At 31.2% G+C, this 27,513-nt stretch overlaps 2 protein-coding genes across 3 annotated transcripts in view; both read right to left on the bottom strand.

Moving 5' to 3' along the window:
* The window catches only part of LOC107443547 (uncharacterized), a 32,792-nt gene extending 24,644 nt beyond the window's left edge, over positions 1-8,148 (bottom strand). The window contains exons 1-3 of one of the 2 annotated variants that reach the window (XM_071177352.1): positions 8,003-8,148; positions 5,157-5,228; positions 3,037-3,094 (exon numbers count right to left, since the gene is read on the bottom strand). In XM_071177352.1, coding sequence (XP_071033453.1) covers positions 3,037-3,094; positions 5,157-5,228; positions 8,003-8,018 — 146 coding nt within the window. In that variant the 5' untranslated portion in view covers positions 8,019-8,148. The remainder of the gene's footprint in view (positions 1-3,036; positions 3,095-5,156; positions 5,229-8,002) is intronic. The other variant, XM_071177353.1, reaches the window with a different exon arrangement.
* A 5,080-nt stretch (positions 8,149-13,228) lies between these two features.
* Positions 13,229-27,513, bottom strand: part of LOC107443548 (sarcoplasmic reticulum histidine-rich calcium-binding protein-like) — a 50,409-nt gene continuing 36,124 nt past the window's right edge. The window contains exons 4-8 of the mRNA XM_043045635.2: positions 25,447-25,766; positions 22,700-22,900; positions 17,987-18,292; positions 16,452-16,717; positions 13,229-14,830 (exon numbers count right to left, since the gene is read on the bottom strand). Of these exons, the coding sequence (XP_042901569.1) occupies positions 13,355-14,830; positions 16,452-16,717; positions 17,987-18,292; positions 22,700-22,900; positions 25,447-25,766 (2,569 nt within the window). The 3' untranslated portion in view covers positions 13,229-13,354. The remainder of the gene's footprint in view (positions 14,831-16,451; positions 16,718-17,986; positions 18,293-22,699; positions 22,901-25,446; positions 25,767-27,513) is intronic.

Raw genomic sequence — 27,513 nt, 5'->3', positions numbered from 1 at the left:
AATTCCCTCACATTGCGAGGGGGTAGCGGGGCAGCACGAATTTGGTTTAACAAATAGGACCACAACTGTTCTATTGGATTAAGGCCAGGTGAATTTGGGGGCCAAGGCATGACTTGAAAGTCAATGGAATGTTCCTCGAACGAATCCATGACTATTCGACCCTTATGACATGGTGCATTATCCTGTTGATAAACACCAACCCCCTCAGGAAAAACTGTAACCACGAACGGGTGAACCTGGTCTGCAACTATGTTCAAGTAGCTAACAGACGTCAGGGATTGTTCTATGAGGATTATGGGTTCTAATGTGCCCCACGAAAGCATTGTTCCAGGGCGAGAAACCATTGTTTTAGATGTCATAATGTAATGGCTCTTCGGTGTATGAACAATTGAAATATTTTTATTTCTCTACACAACATGAAAACATAACGGCCTGACACAGTTTTCCATTGTTGTCCGTGGAATTTACCAATTTCTTTTGTTCAAAAAAGTTTCATAATAATTCTAAGACACACATAATCTAATAAGTTAAAGAAAAATTGAAAGTCATGATTCAAAATTGCAAAACAAATGTCAAATTTCTGTGTCAATGGAGAGGAAAGTTAGCCAGGAGGAAAATAAGTAGTGGCAGAAAAAAAATTGTACATCAATGCTGAAATTTGCAATTTTATAGGAGCTGTGGTGGGGAAATTATTATTACATTAATAATTGTGAGCATATTTTTGAAATTTCATCAGAACTGATAACCCACATTGAGTGATTAGAAATATTTCAATAAGCATGTTTTATGTCTTCAGTGCGAAAAAACAAAACAAAAACGGACCTGAATAACTTTTGATCTAATGATCTGATTTTCACGTTCAAGGGGCTAAATCTTAATGGCTCGAGGAGGTGACCTCAAAATATTCTAATTAATTAGTTTATGGGTGATATTTAAATCAGACACAAAAACGTACTTTTTCGGAATAAACATACCTTTTTTTTCAACGGATTTTTGACCCCCAAAATACCAGCAATTAGGTAGTAACAATCTGTGAGCTATGGTTCCCATAGTTTGATCAGTAGAGCGATCCAAAGTTTGAACCTCTTAACGTTAATTTTACTTTTTGCGCATTTCGCCATATCTCGTGAACTTTTTAAGCGAATTAAATAACTTTTGAACGCAATTATGAAATTCGTTTATCCAAAGATAATTCCACACAAGAAGTTAATTTTAGTAAATATTTATTATTTTTTATTTTATTTCATTAAATATAGTCGAAAAAATTTTGAACTGTAAGGTTTAAAATTTTTTACATCATTTTAAAGAATGTAATTTTACAAGGAAAAATATAAAAGTTGAACAAAATCAGTTGAATAGTTCCTGAGAAATCGAATTTTAAATATACGACTTCTTTAAAATTTAATTTCTTAGGAAGTAACTATTCGACCCATTTCGATTTTAAAATTCAATTCCATATTTCCAAGTTTAATGCTACTCCCTATATTTTGGGGTCAAAAATCCAAATCCGTAGAGAAGGACATTTTTATTCAGAAAAAAAAAATTTTTTGGGTCTGATTTCATAATTTAAAATATCGTATGCACTAACTAATTAACATATTCGAGGTCACCCCCTTAGTTTAAGTTTGAGCCCTAGAACAAGATGATCCGATTGTTAGATCAAAAGTTGCTCAAGGTGGTCCGTTATTTTTGCACTCCGCACTATGGTGATCAAATGAATTTTAAATAAAATTAATTAAATCGAAAAAATATGAAAGCATGAATTTTTCAACCACTTTAAATAAAAAAAAGAGTATGCATTTAAGCACAGGCAGATAAATGGAGCAAAGCCAACTATAAACCAAAAGTTAAAAATTAAATTTCAGCTAAAATATGTATAGGCAGTTTTAATATAGCCCAAATTTAGTATTCACAATCATTCCAAACATTATAATTTACTTTTTGGACCGACAAGAGTACAATGTAATGAAAAATATGTTAAAAAAAATTTTTTAAGTGTAACTTTTAAATTTTTATTTCAGAAATAAATTCAATTTGCCTGCACAAAAAAACCCCGAATTTTGAAGCAAATTTTTATCGAAATACTAATTTTGGCCATGAAACCTTGGATGCTGGCCCACTGTAGGCTGTTGAGAAATAATTTTCTTAGCCGTACCAACCTAAACATTTTGATGTAATAATTCTTGAATTAAGCAGTTCCAAAGCCAATTTTTTACCTACCACGATAAAAAATAATTTAAAAAATATGTATATAAGATCCATTCGTTGGCTAGGTTTGTTGAAAGTGTTGGTCAGATCAGAGGGAGACTAATCCTTTTAATTTCAGTGTAGGGAGCAACCAGGCGCGGTGTTCCGGTCCCTACTTCAACAAAGGTACTCAAACTAACACAATTTAATTATTTTAATTTTACTATCGCTATTAACATAACTTTCCGCTTCTTTATTGATTGGCTCATTTGTGATTTATTTTTTTGTAAATATTTTTGATTTTAATTTAACTTATGTTTATGATCAACTTGCTTTCTCAACTCTTAATAATTTTATAAATATCTTTGTAAATAATTTCCATTTATTTTGTTGTATATAATTATTACTGTATTTTCATGTTTATAGCTAATTAATACCCTGGCAAAGTGCCATTTTCTCTTTTCTACCTTACATTGTGCCATTTGTGCTTCCAGTCATGCATTCCAGCCATGTTTTTTTTTATAATCTCTAATACAAGATGAATGGGAAAAGGGCTATTTTGGCCTAAGGACCCCAGCTACACCGAAAAGACCAGACCAGGCTAGGTTTGTTCTTAAATGTTTAAATAATGCAATTTGTAGGAAATTTTTCCAAATTTAATTTCCGTTTTATGACGTCTTTGTAAAATCTTTTTCAACGACCGTGTAAGTTGGTAGGTATAATATTATTAAAAAAAATCTTACACTCGTAAAATTTAATCTCTAACTCAGGTCATAAAATCGGGTAATAAATGTTATACTATTAAAAATGAGAGGAATGAATTTTTCGTCAAAATTTTGGAAAACTTACTTCTGGGCAACACTTCCATGTTTGATGTTTGTTATGGTGGGTCTCTCCTTATGATTTCCTAAAATATTTAAAAACACTTGCTGTGATTCTTAAAGTAATTAATAATACTAATAATTTGCAACATTTTAAATTAAGCAATTAATAGCTTCTTAAGAAATGGCATAAATCAAAAAGAAAATAGCATCTTAAATATAGTTCTAATGAAGAAAATAATAGGTTTTTAAGTGACAGCTCGAATTAAGCAATCCTTAACTTCTCATTTAATAGTTCTAATTTAGAAATGAGTCATTTTTAAGTGTGTGATGCTTCAATTCAGGCAACCAATAATCTATTCATTTATAGTTTATACTATGCAATAAAAATAGCTTTGTAACTAATCGTTCAATCTTAGAAGTTTTTATTTCAATTACTATCTTCAATAAAGCAAACAATAGATTTTTATAATGAGAAAGCTTAGTGTATAAAATATGTTAAGAGGCATTTCAAGAAATTTAAGAAATTGTCTTCTTAATGTTAAAATAATAAAATGAATTTTTAAAAAATTCAAGATTTTTTCCTTTCTTATTTTTTTTTAAAAGGAAAAAAAGAAGTTTGACCTAAAAGAGAAAGCGTGGGAGGGATTACTTTCGAAAGGGATGGAGGGGAGGTAGTTTTCGATCACGCTAGAAGTTAATAAGTTGGAAGTTTTCGCTTGAGGTCAGACAAAATATAATTATTTTCACCGTTTTTTATTCTAAAAAAAACACTTAGTTTCAATCTTCAAATTTATTTAATAATTTTACTCTTGTTAATGTTGTGTCTGTCAGTTAATTTTTTTTAACTCCGTAGCTTAGTGATTTTGAACCCAATCCAGAAGACAAGGGATTTTTGATTTTGTGGAGGAGTTTTTAGTGGAACTAACTGGCATTTGCGTTACATGGAAAAGAAATCCACGAAAACCTCCCATGGTTAGTCTGACGGCAAGGGGACTCTAACCCATGTTCCGTCAACAAATGTGGATATTTAACGTTAGCACTGTGGTAGGTGCAAGCCGGATGCGGAATTGGTATCGACCAGCCATCGCTGGGATTCGAACCCGGCTCACCTCATTGGAAGGCGAACCATCATAGCTCATCATCGAACCATCAAAACGTCAAATACATGGCGAACCATCAAATGCCCTGAGCCATCATGGCTCAAAACTACCAGTATTGCCGTTACAGGTGCTGTGGTAATGTGAACATATTATACCAACATAGATGCCTAATATAAGTGCTGTGGTAACAGGCTTTTAATGAATACCTTAGTATCTCCTTACTACACATATATACAGAACCAGTATTTTTTTTGTACATTCTGCAACGGTTTTATACTTTTAGATTTTACCATAATATTTATTAGAAATTCCACTCACTAAAAGAAAGATTAACTTTACATACAGTATTATTTGACCTATGATATTTAGAATTTAGCACAATTTTCCCATGGTTTATTAGATAACTTCAGTTTTATTTCATTACTTCTTGTTGAGTTTCCATTAAGTTTAAAGAAACACGTTCGGATCATCAGGTAGTCCGTTTTTTCTGGGTGAATTCTTAATTTTTAGGGGAAATTAAGGTGTTTTGAACACTTTAGCATATTTATAAATATTTGATAATTTTCACGAATGTTTTGAATAAAATATCACTTTCAAGAAAAGCATGAAAGAAAGAATTCGTAAAAAAATGCCTTTTAGAATAATAAATTTTTTTTTAATTTTTTGTGCTTAAATTAGGCAATTTCTTCATTCAAAACAAATAATGTAGAAATTTTTACATCAATCTTAATTTATTTTTTAAATTCTTAACAAAAATTGAAGTTAAAAAAAAGTAGTTCATTAGTGAGAAAAAAAAACTTCTAAAAGTAGTTATTTAGAGTGACTATATTTTGAAATCAATTTGTAATCCATAATACGTCAATTCGTTATGATTTTTAAAGTATAAAATAGCTGTGGTTAACTACATTTGTAATAAAATAGTTGTAGTTCACTACGAAAAAAAACATTTTTCCGGTCACTATTCGTAGGTAGACGATGTAAAATTTCTTTTTAATCTTACAGGGATATAAAATTAAAAATTAAATAAATAAATAAAAATATCTACCAGTGATGGAAATGCCCAGAGGGCATTGCTCATCTTTAAGGAGTTCCACTTCGGATGTATATCTCCGGACAACTGAAACAATTTTTAATTTGAATATGAAAAAAGAGAAATAATTTGATAGAAAAATAAAAATTTCAAAAATTATGTCATTAAGTTGACGAAATAATTTTTTGTCAGATTGAAAATGTGAGATGCATCAATTTCATAAACCGTTGATGGGAAGATTTTTTGGTGAAGATACTAACCACTAACCAACCCCATGTCAGTCGAATTTTATTTTTGATCTCATGAAAGTCTTCTTAGTCCACTTTAAAAATGTAGTCTTAAAACATTGAAAATATAGACTTTAAAAAATTTTTGCATGATTTTATTATCTTTTTTATTTTAGCTGTATGCCTGTTGGTTTTTAAAATTTCGAAAAGTGGTAAAATGGCAAAATATTTGGTACTTTTCTATCAGCCAGACGCACGTAAGTTCAACTATTTTCTTAAATTATTTATTTATTTATAACGAAGGACATTTTTTAAAAAAAATAAAGAATTTAAAAAAAATGTTGAATTTGCTTGCACCCATCTAACCGAAAAGTACCAAAGCTTGCAGCACCAGTTCAACATGCAACATTTAGAAAACAATTGAATTTAAGCCTAAATTGTGACTTGTATCGTCTACTAGATATAGAGCTCCAGTATAAATTTGAGTCATCTAGCTCATTGTTTCTCATTCTCCGCATTTTTTTATTGTTTCAAAACTGTACGCGAACAGGATAATTATATTTGTATTAGAATTAATGTAACTTATATTTATATTAAAAGAGCATTAGGCTCAAAATATTTTTTTATTTCAGAGAGTGTGTGAATGTTCATAAACAAACTGGTCAACAAATGTGCCACAAAAGTTACATCAATAATTCTAATTACTAACCTTAGTGGTCCTCCATAAAACCCTAAAATATTTTGCAAGTCCTTCGATCAAATCGGGTTGAGAAACACTGATCTAACTTGTCCGAAAATGGACGAAATTTCGATGGACAATAGATTCTATTTGATGATCACATTCAAACATAAAGCCACAAAACTTTCGAATAAATTCCATTTTATCTAATCGATAGTTGGTCGAGATTTCTATCGACGGTATTTCTTATTTGGTAATAAGACAATAAATTCCGCTTACAGTGATCAAGAAACGATTCAAATTTGCTTTCTATGCTTTCTTTTAAATAGAATAAGCTTCTCATGGTTACGCAATTTCCCCATTCCCTACACTTTTACCCTCCGTTGGCATGACTTTAGTAAATCTTGCTCTTTCCTACCACCAGTACATTTCAAAAGCTTTGTTAAAATGTATTGGAGTAGTGAAAAAGCAGAATTTGTCGTCACCATAGTAACGTTTAAGGGAGAAGTGTAAAGAGTGGGGAAATTTCGTAACCTTGAGACACCTATTTTCAAAGAGTATAATTAAACTCAGAGGTTTAGTTAGAATTTGAGTGCTCTTGCTAGTCTTATAGTGGTCCGAGTTTTGATTAACAATAAATTTTTGATTGGGCAATGTAAGTCAAAAAACGAATCAAACTTGCATTACCATCAATAAGCAGCTAAAATCTGAGCATTCTAGCTAGTCTGAAAGTGGTTGAAATGTTGATTGTAAGATTCCATCGGTAGTAAAACGAAAGTTAATTAATAAAAACGTAGTTCTGATAAAAATTACAAGAAATAATTTCTTAAAGTAGTCTATGTCTTTATAGCAATGAATCTAATGCGTAAAAATAAATAATTTCCCCTTTGTCTGTACAAATAAAAATATATTTATTGAATACTCATCTATGTAGTTTGTATAGAATAATTTGTATTATTATTTACATACACTTTTTTCATTCGCAGCCTTGTTATTAATATGTACCAACTTAGAATTTGTTTTGAAATTAATTTCAAACAATCTTAAAAATAAATCTTGAATAAAATGAACTAATAAAACTAAAGTTGCAAAAAAACTTAAAAATGACCATGTATCAAATACATTAACGAAGTACAAATTATCAATGGGAGATATTGAGCTACATTATATGAAATTTGTGAGTGAAAATTCTCTTTTATCAGATTATTATATATTTAAGAATAATGATGTCTTGGTAAGCAGCGAGATTCTATATTAATATTCTTAAAATTGACACCTTTAAAAATGTATTAACGTCATAATAAGATTTAAAAAAAATTAATTTTACAATTATATGCTGTTATACAGTGCTTTCTGATTTTTCAGCACCACCATTTTTACTTTTTTAAGAAAAAATAGATAAAATTGAGGTTCTGTAATTTATTACTAACGAATAAAAAATTTAAAATTAGAGTAGAAACCTTTAAAATCAATCTAAACATTGGTATAATTACAGCGAAAAACATTGAAAGTTGAACAAAATAAAAACTTTTTGCTATAAAATTAAAAAAAAAATGCTCTAGTTTCTGTTAATTACTTGTTTTCTAAGATTAATGAACTTTTTCAATAAAAACTACTGTTTATAATAAAATGTTTCTGAACTGTAACATTCTTTGAAAACGCCGCTCAGAATAATTTGAAAACGTTTCTTATCATTATAAAGTCCTGAGCTCTTCAAGTGTAAACACTTTTTTTTGTTCGATGTACATGTACACACATAAACTGTTTATTTTTAAATGCCAGGATGCATGTTAGCCATTATTGTCTTTAATACTATATTTTTTCATTTTATAAATTGATTTGAAAGTAAACAAATGACGTATACTTAAAAAAAAGAGAGAATCAAAAGCAATCAACGTTGCATTCATTTTGTGATTTGGCGTTAAATGCAATCAAAATAGTTTAATTTTACTTACTGTACTGAAGTTTCATCGTCTAAAATCAAAGTGGGCTAGTCGTCTTTACAATTAGCACATAAAATTCGAACAGTAAATTCAAAAACTAAAACGAAAAAGTTTTTATTTTCCTTTCAAATTAACTCCAAATTAGTTCAATTACTAATAAAAGCTTCCGGTTGACTATTTCTGCCAAATTTAAGATGGTAAAAGGTAATTGTTATAAATTATTGGTTCAACTAGTAAACTAAGACTCCTGATTAAGACAGACAAGGTTGCTGGCTCGTGCCCCGAAATTAAAACTGTTTAAGCTGACAGGCGAATAGCATACAAGAGCTTGATTTAAGTAAGACCCATTTGATTATCTAACTGTTCCCCAGTGGACTGAAAGTAAGACACGGTTCCCAATAGATCACCGAAATATAACATCCCTGGCTTCTGTCGGTGAGCCGGTGGGTGACTACTTTGATCAGCTTGCGAACGAACAAAGGGTGCGTTCTATTGGTCCTCGTTAAACTGTTGTACCGTCAAGGACTCGATTTCGCGCGTATGTCGTCGGGCTACGAAAGGGGGTGTCATTTCCTCTGCAGAGGATTAAAATTGTGTTGACATGTCTTTGGATCATCTTCAGGAATGTTTCCCCAGTCCGTTGCCAATAGCCCATTGTCAAGCTGTATTCGAATTCTGCCGTAACCCTGGATGTATCTGAGTGATGTCCTTCTCTAATTTGTGTCATCTGTCTTGACATCTTCATCTTGACAAGGACTTATAAATCGTTCCTTGTAGCGAGCACACAAGCCTGCATGAGTATGTGTAACAATAAATAGATAAATATAAGTATTTTTTTCCTTCCGTGGTAATTAAAATAGATCATTCCTAGAATCTGAAGAGTACTAGATTCTTAATGTCTGGATTACTATAGAGTTCACCAGTTCGAACCCAGATTTAACAATAGAGTGTCAGCGCAGGTGAGCACGAGACCACTGTGTATTGTTCTTTTCGTATTCCTCTGAAGCGCTTAATTAGGCCAGTTAGAATTTCCCCAATAGCTGATTTATCTTCTATATTTTTCTTTGTAATATCTCTTCATAATTTGTTCTATCTGTCATTCAATTTCACATTAGTATAATGTATATATAATTGCCGTTGAACTGCCAAACCAAATTTGAGTTTAGAGCTATCAATGTTCAACTCCGTAGCCTTGTAATTTTGAACCCAATCCAGACGACAAGGCAACTCCATGATCAAATATTAGGAGAAATTTTGCCTTTGTGGAGGATTTTTTTGATGGAACTAACTCGCATCTGCGTAACGTGGCGAGGAAAACCACGGAAACCGCCCATGGTTAGCCTGACGTCACGGGGACTTTAACCCATGATCCGTTTAGCACTGAGGATATTTCGTATCGACCAGTAACCGCTGGGATTCGAACCCGGTTCACCTCATTGGCAGCAGGTGGACGCTTATATCACTTTGGCATATAGAAAAAATTCAACCCAAACCCACTCTGCAAAGTACATGATACTACAGATTGCGACAGATACTTGCCGCACCAAAAGCGACAATTTCATATATAAATCATCTCATAAATAAATCATCTCACATGTAAATCATCTCATATAAAAGTCTTTTATAAACAAATCATCCCATTTACACCAGGATTAAAAGTAGGCACCTGAAAGCACCAAGTAGGCACCATCAGTGTAAGTCTAGGGTGACGTGAATAAGCAAACCAAAATGCTGATTATGAAATTAATATATTTCTATTTTTATCAATAATGAACATATCATAATTTCGACCTGAACCAAAGAACGATTAATCTCCAATTCATCATCTCCGTATTAATTTGTCATCTCTCCGGTTCGGCATTTTCTTAAATAAAAAGACACAGATTCTTGCCTTCTGTTTTAGTTCAGGTAACTAATTCTAGAAGAAATAAAAGCTTGCATTATAATTGGGACCAACTACAATCGATAGAAAAATCTCCAAGAGAGAGAAAGAGTCGTTAAAAGTCGCTGGATTTTAAATTTGTCCCAGGAGGTCGTTATTTCCGGTGCTGAACTTGTTGCTTTTCAAAGAATTAAACACTGTTCTATGTAGTAATAAGTTTATTACAATCACAATTTTACAGAAGAAACAGTACAAAGGAACTTAGCTTGAGAAAACTCAAAATAGAATCAGAATAAATAAAATAATTAAAAGAACAAATGCACTTACTTGCTGCATTTTATACACAAAAAGTAATAATCGGACTAATAAAACATGAAAGCAATAAAATTTCGAACGAGTATGGCAAATGTTCTTAAAATAGCTTGGTTGGTCCAAGACTTTAATTGTAACTGAATATAATAGTATTTTAAATCCCCGTTATAATGAACCTGGCTATAACGAATATTTGAAAACTGATGCCACTTGAACGAACAAGTTATAGTTAAATACTTAAAACTTATTCTTTCAATATTTAATTTTCTTGTCCTATTATTTTTTGAAATGTGACTCTTCATTGAACTTTAACCGTAAATTGATCTTTTCTTCTTTAAAATAATGCGTCAGAAATATTTTAAGAAATTCGAACTTTAGAATGAGAAAACAGAACACACGAATCTTTAATCACTGTTTTTTAATTAATTTTTTTTCTGTGACGTTGTTATTTTAAATCTAGTTCCATTGATACAGTGTTGATAGTTTAACCTGATTTTCATTTTGAATTTGTAATATTATATTCCATTGAATTCTGGGTAATGGAATGGAATAGTTTTATGTATACACAAAAACCTTTCACAAGAATTAAGTCAAAAAGTTTTTAGTTCTGGGATGCAAATTAATGTTGTTTCAAAAAAAAAATTTCAAAAATTTGACTTATCCTTATTTGAAGGATTAAAAACATTAAAAAAGAGTTTGGTTGTCCGAAGAAACTATAGCATTTAGAATATTAACCTTTTCACCACCACTTACAAGGGAGACTAGGGAAGTGTGACTCTCCAATTTTGAAATAAAGTAGTGAGATGTATGCCTTATGAGGAATAATTTTAGGGGGCAACATTCGTTTCGGCCCATAGAAGGTCCTATGAGAGATAAAAAATAATTCAATATATAGAAAAATCGGTATTTTATTACTTCAATGCAGACTATTAATTATTGTAATTATCTCATACTCCAATTAATTTGCAATTAATTGGTTGATTAATTAATTTGCAATCACATACTCCAATTAGTTTGGAAAATTTTTTGAAAAAAAAAAAAATTTACAAAAATTTGATTCCAATTTTTTTTTTAAAAATTAACCTAACAGGTTTTTCTGAAAAAATACAGATATCTAAAATTTTCGAAATCAATTTTGACAATAAATATGCATTATATAGTACGTGAAAGTACCACAAAATTAATAGGAGTATGAGATAATTACAATAACTAATAGTCTGCTTTGAAGTAATAAAATACCGATTTTTCTATATATTGAATTATTTTTTATCTCTCGCAGGACCTTCTATGGGCCGAAACGAATGTTGTCCCCTAAAATTATTCCTCATAAGGCATACATCTCACTACTTTATTTCAAAATTGGCGAGTCACACTTCCCTAGTCTCCCCTGTTAGCTTTGTCGGGCAATCAAACAGAGCATGTTGCTTTTAATCTCACCTTCCTCGATTATGATTTGCCAGCTTATGAATAAAGTTTTTATTTTGTTCACGCTTAAAAACGCATTTTCGACTTCTATTGCTTTTTTTTACTTCTTTTTTGAGAAGGATTATAGAAACGTATATGAAAGGTGAAGATTGCTGGGCACTCTGTATATCTTCATTTTAGAAATTCATGCCAGTTTCAAAAGTTAATTATTTCTTTTATTTTAGAAAACTGAATTTGTGAAGTTTTTAAGACGTTCAAGTATAGAAATGTTAGAGAATTTAATTTTCTCACACAATACGTTTGCGATATTGAATTTTAATTACATGTTGATAAGATAAAATAGATTTTTTGTTTAAAAAAAAAAGTTTTAATCTAGAAGGCAATTATAAATTCATATTCCCTACGCATTATGCAATTCACCATTAAAACGTTGCAACTCTTAAAAAACAACCGAATTTTGGAAAATCAATTTGGCTCTTTTTCTATATTTTTGAAAGTTTATATTGTATTGTATTGTATATATATATATATATAGTTCCTTGTATCGAGCACACAAGCCTGTATGAGTATGTGTAACAATAAATAGATAAATATAAGTATTTTTTTTCCTTCCGTGGTAATTAAAATAGATCATTCCTAGAATCTGAAGAGTACTAGATTCTTAATGTCTGGATTACTATAGAGTTCACCAGTTCGAACCCAGATTTAACAATAGAGTGTCAGCGCAGGTGAGCACGAGACCACTGTGTATTGTTCTTTTCGTATTCCTCTGAAGCGCTTAATTAGGCCAGTTAGAATTTCCCCAATAGCTGATTTATCTTCTATATTTTTCTTNTCATCAATTTTGAAAAAGAGTCAAGTTTTAGAATTTGCTAATATTTTTAGTAAATTCAGTTACATTTTACTATTTCGATTACTGGGCATTCAAGATATTCGTTAAAGCAGAAGTTCATTGTACGAACCCATTAATGCCTGGATTTACTGTGATGGGAAAATAAGTACTATCAAAAAGATAGTAACGGATTTTCGTTTATATTATTAAAAAAAACTTCATATTGCTACTACTTAACTTTAAAAAAAAAAAAGGAAGGTATTGGATAGATTTTATACTTAAGTAAAAAGAAAGAAGAAAAATTTGCACTATAAGGTGTCCAGAGGAAGACTGATTAATCTGAAAAAATAAAAATTCTCGGGAAAAAAATGGTATAGAGGAATAAAACAAGCGACATATTTATTCTAAATGCTGTAAAGTTTTCATGATGAAATTTCGAAATTTGGTTACGAAAGTTGCCAATAGATGGAACTGTATACTGTACAGATTTCTTGAAAAGAATAAAAATGCCGCAAAACTATAATCTAAGTTGAGATATTTTAGCACCACGATGTTCAATAGAATACATAGTTTAAACTTCCTAATCAGGTACAACAACCTTCTTTTAGCTTTTAACGCTAAAACTTGTGGCTCTGGTTATTTATGGCTCGCAGCGCCATCCATCGGCAACCTTTGTAATTAAATTCCAAAATTTCAGTATAAAATTCTTGTAGCTTTCACAATAAACATAATATTTGATTAATTCCTCTATCGTCTTTTGTTCCCGATATTTTTAATATTGAAATTGGTTAGTTTTCCGCTGGACAAACTGTAAGTATCTTGCACTATATCACATAAAAAAAGAGATACGAGAAATAAATCTTAGGCACTAATGGGTTAACATCAAGGTTTGTAATCATTAATCATTTGTTTATCAATTTCTAGGCCTAGTGTACCATACATCAACAGCCTGATTCTTCGTTTGAGCTGAAGGCCCAGAAGACAAAAGGACAACTGGGCTAAAAGGTGGTGATGTTTGCTGCTGATGGTGATCCAAAGCCGATCCAGTTCTTGGAATATCTTGAGGATTATGGAAATGCAAAACGTGTGTTCCATGCGGAATTTGCTGGTGTGGATTTTGAGGATAAGTGTTTGATCTAACTCCTTGTTGTGTTAGAAGAAGCTGCTGTTGCTGTGCCCTCTGAGCAGGTGTGAGCCGGGTCGGCTGATTCGCGTCTCTGTTCAGTTTATAAATACGCTGAAGATCGGCAAATGCTGATTGAGTGTTTCCATTCGTGTTTATGTTCTGTTCTTGAGAATATGGTTGATTTTCTGGTGCGTCACTGTGACGAGTTAGTTCGTCGATAAGATCACCAACTGTTGGTAATGAATCGCCTTGAGCGTGAGGATACACATTATGATGAGTGTTGATAAGCTTGTTAGCATTTTGAGCTCCTTGCAAGTACACTGTTCTTGGGTCTGTAAACCGATGAGAAGTTTGCCTGACTATTGGTAAATGCGAACTCACAGTGAGGGGTTTGTTCACAGTCGGATCCGGACTTTGCAATTTCGCTGTGGTTCTATCGTTTTCTGGAAGATATCGAGGATCCTTAGGTAAACTGGACTGTGCCTCTCCTGTTTGCGAGTAGGTGTACACCAACGGATTGCTTTCTTTATTCCCATCTTGGGTCGCAGATGGGTTAGAGTAGGCATTTTCTTTTCCATACCTCGGAGGAGATTCTGGGTATACCTTTTCTTTTCCATATCTTGGAGGAGATTCTGTGTAAGCCTTTTCCTTTGCGTATCTTGGAGGCGAATCTGTGTACACTCTGTCATATTTTAATGGAGTATCTGTGTAGGCTTTTTCATTTTCATACTTAGGGTTAAAATCCGAATATGCATCTTCTTTTTTGGGAAACACAACTTCTTGGCTGCCCTCTTCTTTCACGTTGTCTTTATAATTGGATTGGTCATTATTCTTATCTGGGAATCGAACAGAGTTTTCTTCGCTCGAGGTTTTCTCAGTTTTGGAATAACTTGGTGGCTCTGCGTGAACATTGTTTCTTATGTTTTCTTTGATTGCTGCCACTAGAGGGCTGGGCTGTCTCCTCTTGTAAGAAGCGTGTCCAACATAACCAGCATTCTGTCGCTCGTCATCAAAACCACCAAGGGGTGGTTGAGGTTTATGTGGGGTCTTGAAATTATCCTTCTCTTTACCTGTTTGGCTATCATAGTAGGACTGAGGCCTTGTGTGAGAAGCTTGTTGTTTGTTCTTCCGTTTCAGATCTTCAGGCGGATAAGCTAAGACAGGCTGAGCACCATCGTTTGATGGTGCATAAGCAATGGGAGGTAAAGGATATGGCTGTACATGGTGTGGGTATTCTTCTACGTAGTTTACTAGAGGTGGAGCCTGTAAAAAAGATGAAATATTAAGTAATAATAGTAATAAAATTCAGTTAGTTTGATTCATAAATTTACATTACAAAATTTTAATTTCTCAGTTTCTAAAATTTTATTAATTCATATGCTTTGCTAAAAATGATTTTTAATACCTTTTCAATGAAAATAATTTCTAAAAAAATATTAAATGTTGTAAGAATGACTAATAATTCTGATAATCAGAATTGAGATTCTTATTATCACTATCTTTATAGAGCTGCTTTTTCTAATGCTAAATTTTAAATTAACAAAACGTATTCTGATTTCAAAGTTTAAGCTTTAAGACGAATTGTAAGCATTTTTTTGTATAAGCCAGCAAGCATTAAAAGGTAAAAATCGAATTTCGAAAAAAATATGTAAGCATTTTAACAATTTGTTTAGTAAATATCTTTCATCAAAAATTGATGTAAGCTTTTCATAGTTTTTAGTTTGTTTCCATATTCAGTACATTTTTGTGTGTGTCAAGTGAATTGGTTTTATAAATAAAAGCCATGCAGATAAATTTAAATTGATTTATTTCTAAAAACATCTAAAAATCTCATTTTCTATATTACATTAACACATTATATTACATTAACACATTTTATTGAATAAATTAGTTTCATCAATAAAACATATATTTTACACAAAGGAAATTCTTAAGCACCAAATAGTCAGCAATTACTAAGAACAAATTTAAAACAGAAAACAATTATTGCTTAGCTTTTCCAACCAATTAGTTCGCTTTGAAGTAAAACAAATAAAATAGGTTGTGATGAAAAATACAGTTGATAACGATTTCAACTTCAACAAGTTCTGACAAAAATAAAAGAAGTGGATAGTAATCAAAGAATTCATCATTAAAGTATAAAAGAAAAAATTGGATTCCTGGCTACTTTAGTTTTAAGTTATTAATGACAAAAAATATATAACTTAAGTGCAAGATTTCTGGTCATTCTTATTTCTAAACATTAAAGACTTAAGTAGAAAAACTCTAAGAAACTATAAATGAATTAGATTAAGTATTTAAGAGCAGGATTTTTTTAACTCCTTTCGTCTTAAATCATTAAAAAAGTTAATCATATTAACTAAGTGGATTGAAAATATTAAAGAAATAAACTAAAAACTTCAGAACACACAAATTATGAATATAAAATAATGATTTAAAGCTACTTTAGTTCATTAAGAATTTCAGCACAAGATTTCGAGGATATTCTCGTTCCAAAACATTGAAGACTCAAAATAATTTTTAAAAAGAGGTTAAGTATTTAAATACAAGAAAATTCAGCAATCCCTAGCTCATTATTTTTAAGAAAATGTCGTTCTTCAACATTTTTATTTGTAATTTTGACCAAAACTATAGCCTGTACACGCCTGCAAATATTCGACAGGTTGTATTGGTTTACTTTGAGAATGCTTCCTTGCATCTTACTCAATACCTATGCCTATGAGCTGAAAGCTAATCATTCAAGATACGATAAAGTGATGGAAATAGTTTCCTCCCCAACGATCGCAATCTTTCTCTTCTACGTGAAGACCTGATATCAACTAAACCGACCGTCTAAACCGACGAGAGGAATAAACGGTAAAGATTCATCTGGTACCATGCTTACCAGAGGGATAACTTCCTCTTTTTCTTTCTTCTCCCCAGAAGACGAAGATGCTGATTTCTCAGCAGAGAAACCATCTTTGTTCGCTTCACCATCGTAGTATCTCTTGTCTTTGTGGTCGTAAGCTGCATCATGAGCCTCCTCTTGTTTTTCCTCCTTGATGAAGCCTCTGTCCCTTTCCCCCTCTTTGTGGCCGTGGGCTGCACCTTCTTCATCTTTCAACTTATGCCCACTCGTGTGGGTGGATTGTCCCTTGTCGTGATGAGCGTCTAAAAAAATAGTTTTTAAAACAAAGATTGGTTATAGGGTGTTCAATATTGACTGCTCTTAATATATGACAGAAAAATAAAACAAAGTTTTCAAAACAAATATTGGATATACGATGTTCAGTAATGACTGATATTAATTATCCAGTTTGACACTAAAATGAGAGTTGACACTAGAATAATTTTTTAAAATGAGAGAGGTATATAGCATTCATCACTCTGCTCATCAAGAATTGATAGTGGGTGTAAATATAAGGGTTTGGTGCTAATTTTCAACATTACCTATATCTGCCTCCTCCACGCTGAGTAGGTGGTTCTTTTCTTACTTACCATTGTCATAAAATTGGTGATATTCCACCAAAGGTAATTCCTATTGTTTAGTGACTTGATTTACTTTTGCTATCAATTCTCACAGTAGAGAATATAGAAAAAAAGTATTTGCCATATAGCATAAGTTTACATTCCAAATCGAGATGTAAATCGTTGATAACCTGTGGCCACAAGTCATTGGGTTTATTTTTGAAGGGAGATTTTAAATCCTTAGTTTGCGATACGCCTGTGGACTCGGGTGAAGTTCTCGTTGGAAGAATCGTTGTTGTTTTAGATAAAATTAACTCAACACCAGAAATCTTCAACGAGGAGAATCTTTTATAACCGTCGTTGAGCAGCCAGCCCAATTTTGTTTTAGGTTTATGACTACTAATGTTCAACTCTATAGTCTGGTAATTTTGAACACAATCCAGAAGAAAAGGGAACTCCTGGATCAAGTATTGGGAGAAATTTGCCTTCGTGGAGAACTTTATGATGGAACTAATCCACATTTGCGTTACATGGAGAGGAAAACCTCGAGAACCTCCCACTATTAGCCTGACGGCAAGAGGACTTTAACCCATGATCCGTCTGCCACTGAGGATATTTTACGTTAGCAGTGCGATCGGTGCAAGCCCGATGCGAAATTCGCATCAAATAGTCATCTCTCGGATTCGAACCCGGTTCACCTTATTGGAAGGCGAACGCTCCATCCCCTGAGCCATCACGGCTCAGAGAGGGAGATAGATCTGTCATTTCTCCAACGGGGCGAACTGTGAAAGCACAATTCTGCAGTTTTGCGTTTTACAAAGGGCGTGCCGTTTACAAGCGCCACTTTTGGAATCTTAAAAATGGGAGCCTATTTTTAAGGAGCTTGAAGCATGTTATTTCCTATTTATCAATTTTTGAAGCAAATAAAGCTTTTAATCTGGTAATACAATAAATGAAGTTAAAAATAATCACCATTCAGGAAATATTCCCTTTCTGCAGTGATCTTGTATCCTCTCTCTCTATAACCCTCTTTCCTTCGTCCCTTGTCCTTGTCCAGGTAACCACTGTCCTTTTGTTCGGACTGGTGATCCCTCTCACTGTTGTGTTCTCTGTGACCTTTCGATTCCTCACTGTGGTGCAATTTGGAAGATTCACTGTCTTCTTTAAGTGCGCGAGAGTCTTCATTCAGGTGATGGAGAGCCTTGTTATTGTGCAGAACCTGATGATGACCGTCAGGATAGTGGACGTCTATAGGAGGTCTATAATGAGGATGAGCCTCTGTAAAAAAGAACGATTTTATAATTAAATCAAATCATAGAGTACTCAACCCTGTTTATACAAGCAATTTCTACTCAGACACGATCGTTGCTTAGCAACCGGAGAAGATAGTAAGTGCTGAAATTAAATTATAATTGTAAATAAACAGATCATTTTGAGAAAAGGATATATTTTAATAAAGATTATAACATAAGACAAACTTCGACGAAAAAAGAAAAGGACACTTCTATTGATGTTTTCAAAATTACGAAGACAACTGTTGCCAAAAGAAGATGAGCAAAAAAGGCAATACATCATTTAGATTGCTTGCAGTAACCTTGATTGGTTGATTCTATTAATATTTGACTACAAATATGCCTTATTCCCTGTTCTGGTATTTTATATTACTTTCAGTAAGGACATCCACAGAAATTTTCTTTGTGGGAATACAGCAAAAGAAAATATTCCTTCAAAAATATCTAATATATTACGTAATTTTTTTCTTAAATTTTTTTTACTATTTACAAGTTTACATCAGAAATTTTCATTTACAATTACATTAATTTAATTAAGATCTACTAAATCATAAAATTTTGACTAAAATTTTATTTTTTTAAAAAACATTTAAATTTGATAACAAGAAAAATCATTCTCTATTTAAGTATGTTATTGTTTTAATTAAATATGTTTAGAGCACAAAAGAAGAAATATTAACCATAAATATTTTATAATTTTTAGTTGATAAGCAAAGCATGTTTTTGTTGTATCTAATTAACAAAAATATTTTTTAATTATAGTATTAAATTGTAAAATGAAACTTTTAAGCCCATTTTATAAATCGGAGTAGATTCAATATGGATCGTAACAAGTATATTTGTAATTAATTAAAATTTAATAGAGAATGAATTACAGTTACTGAGTTTATTTTTATAACCTGATTAAAAGAACTTTCAACAGAAGAAGAAAGAAGAAAATCGGATGAACTTAAGCTCTTTCCTGTTATATTGCAAAGACGGAAAATGTGCTACAATTTTTCTTTTCTTTTCAATATTGGATTATTTGATAAAATCTACACTGAACATTATTGAGGAATTTTCTTTTGAAAGTGAAATGGAGATAAAATGCGGCAGTTAACCAATATACGAACTAAGTGCATGCATATTTATAATGAGGCAGAATTTTACTGAAAACAAAATGTGAAACTTAATACTTTCATGTATTACTTTCAATGCTAGCCGAAATTTTCTTTCACGACTGTTACTCTATTGATATTTCTTATCATGTCGTAAAATCCAAATAAATGTGCAGCAGAATACGTCAAACAAAGTATCCTTTTCTGATAAATACATTAAAAACAAGTTCGTAATCAAACCGCAAAGAAATCTGTGCACATAAATATATTTTGAAAATAATGACCGTTCCTTGAGTATTGATTGGAAAGATAAATCACATGGTATGATAATGTTTTTTTTAATGAATTTCTATATTTCTTAGGTTGTCATCAGCATGAAATTTATAAAAGTTATTAAGGTGTTTTTTACCGGCAAATACCTGTAAATTATTTATCACAGACATAGAGAAATATATATAAAAAAGTAATATAAGGAGGCGACGCGTTTTTTCTTCTTTTTCTTTTTCTTTATCAGCAAAATAATATCACTAAAACCCTGGATACTGCTTCAGCGCCGTGCCACGCCACATCAAATCTTAGCTATTAGTTAGAATGAAGAGTTTATCGTTTTCTTTTATAAATTTTTAAATGAATTTATGAAGTTCTTTGTAATCGTTTGGCTATTTGTTTTATTTTGTTCTATAAAATACTTAGATGTTAATCCTTTAAAAATGTCGTGTGTTAATGAAAGCAAAATACATTTTACAAAAAAAGAAGAAGAAAAGGCTTATTTTAAATATTTTAATTTATCTCCATTTTTCAGGTTCTTTAATTTATTTCGATGTTGGATAAAATACATATTTATATGGATGATTTGCACCATTCCTCCTTTTAAACTAAGGAATAAATTCCAGAAAGCGTTATTAATATATATATATATTTCTTTTGTCTCGTAATAGTATAATTTATTATATTATAAAATAAATAAACTTAAGAAAATAAGAATATCACATAAATACTTTTTACACATAATGAAATTGAAATCTGAAATAAAAGATTTGGAACTCAATAGAGAAATCTTACGTTTTACTCATGCGCACAGAATTAAAATTATAATCACTAACATAAATCCACGCAATCATTTCTTTACTTAAAATTTTTTTTATTGGAGTGTAGCAAAAAAAAAAAAAAAAATACAACTTAAAAACTAACCACACTCAGAGAATTATTTTATGCTATAAGCATTATCGTTTATGGTAGAATCGTACAGAAATAAACGAAAGTATGAAAGGGACGATGAATTATGACCGTAGAGCATCAACTATTCAAATCTATTTTATTAACTAACTGTTGCTTTTGAGTTTGGCTAGAGGGGGTAAGGACCCATGGAACTGGGATAAACTTTTAGAAACAACGTCGTGATGACGTCAGAGTGGGTTGTTCTTAAATTTAGTTCGCGTTATTTATTCATGTCTTAATTTACTGTAATTTTTTCTGCTCTATCTTGACTAAAGAAATATGAAGGGAAAAAAAACTATATGTCTTAAAAGTAGAAGTGTTGTTCACTTATTAGATCAAAAAGTAATCGCGTTAGATTTGCGTTATATTAAAATATTTTGTCACGGTTTTGCATTTTTTAAATAGTAAATAGTTATATTTCCTTCTCATTTACTCATTATTAAGTTACATTTACTTAAATGTAAATTTTATGAAAAAATTTGTCCAGTCCATTAAAATAATGAATAATTATTGAAAATTTCAGAGCGAAATTACGAATAACTTTTCACTCTATTACTAAAAATAATCGCGCTGACGAAAAACCCTTAACGAGTTTTTACAGACATTAATAAATAAATAAGAATTTCTAAAAGCAACTTTGTAGACGAAGTTGCTTAAGTAACCGAACAAAATTAAATTTGAGTTCTATTTCAAGACATTCGGAAACTAAACCTGTGTTACCAATTCTATATTATTGCTACAAAGCATTTGGGCTTTTGTAAGTGAATAATCTTTAATTTTACAGTAAAAAGTTTTTAAAGGAACGAAAATTATTGTTGAGAAATCATGTGGGGTGGTGAGGAAAGCTGAAGGTGGATTCCCCTTGTATTTTAATAAATTTAAAACATTAACTTGATTTGAAAGACGAAGAAGATAATAATTGTTGTTTTTTTCTCTCATAAATAGATCTTTTTAAACATTTCTAAATTACCAAAACTAATGAGAAAACATTCAGACTTCGATTTAAAGCAATAAAGCTGTACGATTTGTAGTTTTGAGTAAATAATATAAATTTAGCTTTAAAAAAAAATTAGAATTTCATTACAGTTTAAACTAATAAAACTCCACTTGGATGATGCTGAAATATTCGTTAAACGTTAGTTGCACAAAAATATAAATAAATAAATAAATCTAAAAGCAGACAAGATTGTTAAAATGGTTTTCAGAAATTGCTGATTCCACATCTGTGTTGCTAAAATATTGTCAGAAAAAATTAAAAGGGAACCTAGAAATATCCCACATTTACAGCTCAAATTCTGATTGGCGGTCTTGTATTTTGCATGAATTGAAAGATACTGTCGAAAAGAGTAAATATCCACCACCAGTTTATTTGTGAAAATTCAGTAAAGACAGAGGATTAAAAAAAAGACCAAAAAAAAAAATAATAATAATAATAATAAATAAATAAAAAAAATAAGAAAAGCATGTTTAGAATTTTCCTCCTTCATCTCCACTTTCGTACCGATTTCGTAAATAGAAAACAGATAATTTCTTAGTCAACTATAGACAACTTCTTATAGGTTTCTAAACCTTTTTACGTGCGTGCGTTTCGATAAAGCTTCAGTTCATAAAACTCTTTTTCAGTTCAAATTTTAAATCAAATTTACTACATCAAAATTCAAATGTTAAAGCATATAAAGTTTGAATCAAATACTGCATCAATATGCCCATCTTGTTTACAAAAATTGAAAGTTAAAGACATGCACAACGCATTGAATAAAAAAAGTATTAACTTTCGTATTATGAATCATTCAGCAAAATAAGCGCATGATTTTAATTTTTTTTTTTATATAACACCTTAAGTTTTTCTGCTCGTTATAATATTTATAGTACAAGTTAAATTTTAATAGCCTTCGTGATTTAAAAAGGAATGCTGTCATGTTCCTCAACTTTCCACAATATAGCTCAATAAATGTAAATTTGCAAGGATATGTTTCGCTCTGTTAACATTACTGTTCACAATATTCCAAATCAGTATCGCGTTACAAATTATATTATTTTAATTGCAATAGATGGCAGCACCACGGTATCACACAAACCTAAAATGACTCCTTCACCGTCGACTACTTCTTTTCCAATGGATCCTCCAGTATCAGTTTTGTGTTTCCCGCTATTTTCTTCAGCGTGTAATTTTTTGTTTTCATGCGTATCGTGATCGTTGTGACTTTCATGTTCCTTTACACCATTTGTTTTGTCGTGACCCTTCTTCGCTTTGTCGTACTCTGTGTCCAAGAAATGCTCTGGAAAAAAAGGGTTAATTTAAAAAAATATAAGTCTGGGAAGTTTTGTACATTAATTGAATAAATTTTAATGTTACAGCTTACCAAAACCGTCATAAAGGTGGGCAAATGGGGCATTTGCCTACCTTTAAGACTACCTAGCACAAATATTCGAAGGGGCACCATGCAAATTGCATTTAAAAAAAAAAATTTTGCTCTGTTTTATAATTATAAAATTTAAAGAAATTATTAAAATTATTTTTACTACTGAAAATTCGAAAAATAAATTTATTGTTTTTGACGTATATTGAAAATAACTGTAACCTACTCATGGTTCTTCAATTCAGTGGTCTTTATACAAGAGTCACGTGCAAAAAAACTATTCAGAAAAAACAAATTCATGGAATTATACTAAACATGTTTAGCAGATGATTTAAGCGGGAGCGTTATACTCATAATTTCTACTTTGTAAGTCCCAAGCCTGATAAAATCCTTAATAAAATTTAAGCAATAATATGAATTTGAAAATAAAATAATGGTAAAAATTTTAAGTTGTTTGTTCTTAAAAATATTAGAAAAATTCTAAATAAATAAATCATATAATTTATTTCAATAATTTAGGCAAATCTCCACAGAAATGGAAGATTAAAAAGGCCCTGTAAAATGTTAAGACTAGAATCTAGTGAGAGCTGAAAATAATTTATAGATAGAATAGTTAGAGTTTTAATGGAATTCAGGAAGGCATAAATGATATTTCGTTATCCTTTTCAGCACGCTACTTCTCAAAAATTCTTGTTTACTGAGTCAGTGGTAGAAATTAATTGAATTTATTCACTGGTTTTTACTAATTACTGATACTGGTACTTACTGATGCTAATATATACTTGTGTTACTTGACAGTAAGTTTAATCTTTTAAGTAGCGCAGTATTTTTATTAAGCACATATTAGCATCAGGAGACGTTTTATTAAGCACATATTAGCATATATAAGCATATATTAGCATATATAATTTTAATACTTTTTTCATTATTTTGTACTTATTTAGATCAAAATAAGTGAAAAACATTACATTTGTCATTTTTATAATTTATGGTTACGAAATACAGCATGAAACAAGGGTGTATATTTCGGCACCAAAGGTAAAATCTTCCAAGCGCGGCTCACTTTTAAACAATAAGTGTTAAAATTTGCACTTACTTGCTGTTATTTTGATCTAACAGAAACAGTTATTCATCATTAAGATTTCTTTAATTTGCAGAATCAATTATTGATAAATTTGTGAAAATGAAAGAAAAAAAGTTTTTCTTTCAAACTACTTTTTATTTTAAATTTTATATTTTAGTGCAAATATTATTCCGATAATCTAACAAATTTTTTTAGTTACTATAAGAATGTTTTTTTATAATTAAACAAAGAACAAATATGTTTTTGCTCATAAATAGAGCGTCAAAAAAAAATTATAATAGGGACATCGGTGTCCCATCTGCGTCAAAGGGTAAATATAGTTGATTTAGCCTTTTGTCTACGGCTCCTGATAGCACCTACTATTCTGAATCATCAGTTGTACCGTTGTACCAGCCGGAAGCGAAAGGTTAAAAAAAAGGTAATGTACAAATAATATGTAGTGACACAATTTCGACTAAATATGATATTTTGTGTCAAAAACACATATACATAAAACCGAAAGTTAAAAAACCAAAATAGTTTACCATCACTTTTCCTAGATTGCTGAGCAATTGAGACAATAGACTGAGCAATAGAGATGAGCATAAAAGCTCAAGACTACTCATTACTGGAGTTGTTCCTCCCAGAACGTACTCCTTAATGGGCATTTTTAGAATCTTTGTAGAAAAAATGGTTAGTTGCGTTAGAAGAGGGAGAGAAACAAAAATGTTATCATACTCTGAAGACATAAAATCAAGGTCAAGTAGATTATTAGTTTTAATAGCAGTTTTAGCAGTTAATAAAGCAGTTTTTTTTTAAAGTATTCATCTCGTAGAAATCCATTTATAGGGATGCAGCAGATTAAACAATCTACAGACTGCAGCATGGAAAGCACTTAGCCAGATGCACTTAGCCATGGAAAGCTCTTAGCCTAAAACCATTAAACTAATATTTATTTAACTGTATTGCAGGTAGTAATCGTTCACTTGAGCATTTGTTGTGTAGTTTTCAATAATGAAAATTATTTGTTTTTATGGCATTATTTACTTCCACCAAGTACTGTTAGTCTACGATCGGTACTCTGCCAGACATTCGTCTGGAGCTGTGGCAGTGACTATGGTCGCAAGGTATGATTATTTCAAGTAGGGATGCGGGGTCCCTCTTTAGGACTGGTTTCGGCGAAAGAAAAGGAGACCTCTTCATCGAAGTTGTTTCCATAGCACCAGACTGCCGCAGATTTCAGCAAATTTTCGATCGAGTACCTATCTTAGACAAACAGTATGCACCTCCTCACGGCCGATGACGATTAAGTATTTCTAGTTCACTACCTTTGTAAGAAATACTTCGCAACGACTGTTAAAGTCTGCCGGTGTTTCTCTTAAAAAAAAGAACCATTTCATACCACGTTCGTAGTATTCAATCTCGGTTCTTTCTCTGATTCCTTGTTGTGAAGCTCCACCTTTGTCGTGTGCTTGGGTGTCCTGCCTGTGACTCTCCTTCTCTGTCTCTTTATGATGTTCGTCGTGCTTGTCGCTGTGCTTTTCGTGGTCGTGGCCTTTGGCTAAATTGGTGTGAAGACGATGACCATTCTGGTGACCTTTTTCAACTATGTCTGAGTGTTCTGTTTTTCTGTTGTGATCAGTATGGCCTTCCTGAGACGACTCTTCGTGACCCTCACCACCCCCAGCATTTGATACACTCACGTGGATCGGCAGATGAGCACTAACATTAAAAAACAAAAAGAAAAACAAAGCATAAATATGACATCAAAAGTTTTAAAAAACTAGTTCACCAGGAATGTTAAATAAAAACACTAAATACTAAAATAAAAATGACCTAACATGTCCAGCTTTCAGTGCGCGTACACGAATGAAAAGAAACATTAGAAATAAAATTACTGAAGAAATTCGATATTCACTACACATGCTAGAATAGAAAATTAAGATTAAGAATTAATTACTGAAGAAATTCGATATTCACTACACACACTAGAATAGAAAACTAAGATTAAAAATAAAATGACTTCAGAAATTCGATATTCACTACACATGCTAGAATAGAAAATTAAGATTAGAAATAAAATTACTGAAGAAATTCGATATTCACTACACATGCAAGAATATAAAATTAAGATTAGAAATAAAATTACTGAAGAAATTCGATATTCGTTACACATTCTAGAAGAGAAAATTAAGATTAAAAATAAAATGACTTCAGAAATTCGATATTCACTACACATGCTAGAATAGAAGATTAAGATTAAAAATAAAATGACTTCAGAAATTCTATATTTACTACACATGCTAGAATAGAAAATTAAGATTAGAAATTAAATTACTGAAGAAATTTATTATTCACTACACATACTAGAATAGAAAATCAAGATTAAAAATAAAACTACTGAAGAAATTCAATATTCACGACACATACTAGAATGGAAAACTAAGATTAAAAAAAAAAATTAATGATGAAATTCTATATTCACTACACATAGAAACAAAAAATAAACATTATGAGCTATAGTAACTTAATTTCAACAATCACTACATATACTAGAATAGGAAATTTATGTCAAAAATAAAATCGCTTCATCATCGGAATTACATCTCATTTGTTTAAGTTGCATTTTTTGTCTATTCTCCTTAACACCTTCTCCTCCACCCCGTATAGCCCATAAAAAGTGGAATATAAAGTTCCCCAACATCGTAAAATCATGCTCTTATCATGTATTAACAGTGGTGATAATTTTATGTTTTTAACAATTATTGGGAATTTCGGAAAGTTCGTGCTTATTTTTGATAGGCGGAGACCCCAAACATCTGCCAAAAATATTCAAGAGGTAGCAATCCACTCACCAATATTTGAAATATTCCTAATTTTCCAACCACTACGATTTAGATAATATTCGTCTAACATGTATCAGATTTCTATTCATGCAATCGGCTTTCAATTCTTTATGGCCATCAAGAAAGCTTCATGATGCATTTTTAAAAACAAGGTATATATTTTGTAGTATTAATTTTACCACCACTTGAATATTTTTAGCTGAAATTTGAGATCTCCTCCTATCAAAAATTGGAGGGACCCATTATTATACATTTTTATACCATGCCACTCCACTAAATGCTAGTCTCGTCATTTCATAATATTGGAAAAAGTAATTTTTCAGAGAATCGAAGATGCCATCTGCTTCGTTTTAAGCAAAAAATTTTAAAAACTTGTAGACGTTAAGAAATAAAATTTTCCCGAGATTCGGCTAATTCTAAATATGTTTCAAAAGCCTCCTAACCACCAGATATTTAAGCTAATTTATTTAATACCAATTTATTTAAGCTTATTTATGTATGTTAACTGGCTAAAACACTCTTAATGAAAATTGCTCATTTATGAATCCAAAATTAGATTATAAGCTTTGTTACCGTTAATATCAATTTTCTCACTCACGTAGCAAGTAGATTTCTTTGCAAGT

The sequence above is a fragment of the Parasteatoda tepidariorum genome, chromosome 2, assembly GCF_043381705.1.
Source record: "Parasteatoda tepidariorum isolate YZ-2023 chromosome 2, CAS_Ptep_4.0, whole genome shotgun sequence".
In the NCBI taxonomy this organism is placed as follows: domain Eukaryota; kingdom Metazoa; phylum Arthropoda; class Arachnida; order Araneae; family Theridiidae; genus Parasteatoda; species Parasteatoda tepidariorum.
The sequence above is the reverse complement of the archived record's forward strand: the minus strand, read 5'-3'. Positions and strand labels throughout refer to the sequence as shown.